At 42.0% G+C, this 2,500-nt stretch overlaps 1 protein-coding gene across 1 annotated transcript in view; it reads right to left on the reverse strand.

The window, feature by feature from the left end:
* The window catches only part of mrpl45 (mitochondrial ribosomal protein L45), a 9,150-nt gene that overhangs the window by 2,814 nt on the left and 3,836 nt on the right, over positions 1–2,500 (reverse strand). Inside the window, exons 3-6 of the mRNA XM_084932218.1 lie at positions 2,317–2,434; positions 2,051–2,149; positions 749–797; positions 513–662 (exon numbers count right to left, since the gene is read on the reverse strand). Coding sequence (XP_084788344.1) covers positions 513–662; positions 749–797; positions 2,051–2,149; positions 2,317–2,434 — 416 coding nt within the window. The remainder of the gene's footprint in view (positions 1–512; positions 663–748; positions 798–2,050; positions 2,150–2,316; positions 2,435–2,500) is intronic.

The following is a 2,500-nucleotide window of genomic DNA, read 5'->3' on the forward strand; positions in this document are numbered from 1 at the left end:
GGGGCATTTGAAAGCTGCCAGACAGTTAAAAATAAGAGCTGAATTACAGAAGGAGTAACTGACCAACAACATCAAAACCTGCAAAAAAGACATGCAGCCTTAAAATGTGTTCACAAGTCAAATGGCTTCTGGAATAAAATCAAACCTGCTTTTGCTCGTTTTATGTACTGACAGGGCAAAAAAGGTCGTTTGTATGTCATCTTTCAACAAGCCAATATAAAATGCTTTATGTTACTGTCATGAACCAAACAGCAGAAGGCAATGTGATAACATACGCAGAACAGTTTTTCAAAGAGAGTCCAATAAAATACAAGATTAAAAATAGAAACATGTCAAACAAGGGAGTAGCATCTCAGAAGTGATTCGTGTCCTTCTGACAAAGGGACACGTTCAGTGAGTGAGGAATAAAACTTATAATAAAACACTAAAAAATGTACTTGCTCAAAGTTGTTCTGGACAATCTCACACACATGAAAACACAAACACACACAAATACTCATACTATACTGTACCTGCTTGGAGTGCATGCGAACCGTCACCTGCCCGTACAGGTTGCCTTTGGAGACCATGTCAGGGCAGCGGGCATGGACCACTCTGGGTGGCTCCAGGGACTCCACAAACCTCCAGCGGATCGTCTTGTATCGGTTACCCCTTGTCATCTCCTGAACACAATGCAGCCGAACAGAAGGTTGAGTACAATAAAACAAAGAACTGAATTATCTCAAGGATCATCAAAGGATAAACTTACAGGATAACACCTCTCAGTCACCAAGGAGTGAAGTTTCTCCTTGTTGAACCTGAAATTCAGACGAAAGATTTTAATCTTCATCTCTAAAACTGAAGCCAGAGAGTTTTCATGACATGTTGCTTTACTGTGCATCAGCCTCTCGTATCTTTGTACATATATTTCATATACAGCTAGTAAAATGTATCACCCCCCCCCCAAAAAATCGTCCTCACTGAGCAAATGTGTACTTCAAAAAAGAAAAGAAAAAATGTTGAGAAAATTATAGTTGTTGGTGATGGGTCGCTGACAGGCTCTGAGTATTTCAGAAACTGCTGATATACTGGGATTTTCCCACAGTATCATCTCCAAGGTTTACAGAACATCCAGTGAGCAGTCTGGCCATTCTCCTCTGTCCTCTACCAGCAACGAGGCATTTTTGCCTAGAGAACTACTGCTCTCTGAACACGCCACATGTGGAACATCGAATTAGATGGGTTACAGATGGGTGCCGCTCCTGTCAGCCAAGAACAGGAAAACTGACGCTACAGTTCGTATGAGCTCACCAAAATTGAAAAACCTGGTCTGACGAGTCTCAGATTCTGTTGCAGCATTCAGATGGTAGAGTCAGAATTTGCATAAACAACACGAAAGCATGGATCCATGTATTGTTCAGGTTGTTCTTGGTGTAACAGCATATGGGGGGATTTTCTTTGGGACCTTAGTATCAACTGCTCAACGTTTAAACTACCCGAGTATCTTCGGTAACCACAACCATCCATGATTTATGAGCACAGGGTATTCATTTCCTGATGGCTGCTTCCAGCAGGGTAACACATGTCATGAAACTCTGACTATCTCAAGCTTGTTACTTTAACATAACTGAGTTCACTGCACTCGAATAGCTCTCAATCTAATGGAGCTCCTTTGGGATGTAGTGGAATGGGAGATGCATATCATAGATGTGCAATCGACAACTCTGCAGCAACTGTGCGGCGATATGGTCAATGAATCTGTGCCAAAGACTTTAAGTCAGGTCTGAAGGCAAAAGGGGTCCAAGCCAGTACTAAAAAGGTGTACCTAATGAAGTGTCTGATGATGGTCTACAGATTAGGTTTGATTACTGTAAATGTGCATCATAACTATCATAATTCATTGTAATGTACTTTGGCTTACCACGATAACCTGTTTATCACTACAGATTGTTTCATTATCAGAGCTGAAGGCTGCCTGAGTGCGTCTCTCACCTCTATAAAAATGTGCCACAGTAATAAACACTCCTTGTCAGTTGACTATGTGAGGTGAGACACGGGTTTGTTTTCTTACTGTGTCAGGGCGTGGTGAGCTTCAATAAAGATTTCTTGAGCTTTCTCTGCAAAATCCTTTGTTGTGAACACGGAGTCGTGCTCTTTGATTTTACGAATCCTGAAAGAACAAGAATACAGTAAGTTCACCATAAGATATTCAATGAATTCAATTAAGCAGCTGGATTGAGAAGATAATCGTTCTCAAAGACCCTCCTCCCAAAAATATCCAGAAAAGAAAAGCATCAACACAGCGACAACACAAAGACGCAAAGAAGAGAATCTTACGCCAGCTGTGAGGCGGCACTTTGTCGTATCTGTTCAGTACGTTGTTTCAGGCCTTCTTTAGACAGAGTGGAAAGACGAGCATCACCCTCCGGGGGTATGTAGGGGTCGAAGATTCCCGCTGGTAAAGAGAGCAGACATGACTGATCAGCCAGTGTGAAGCCTCCAAGCAGGGAAATGTTTCAAA

The sequence above is a fragment of the Perissodus microlepis genome, chromosome 6 (assembly GCF_051167445.1).
Source record: "Perissodus microlepis isolate ML-2025 ecotype Zambia chromosome 6, ASM5116744v1, whole genome shotgun sequence".
Classification (NCBI taxonomy): Eukaryota; Metazoa; Chordata; class Actinopteri; order Cichliformes; family Cichlidae; genus Perissodus; species Perissodus microlepis.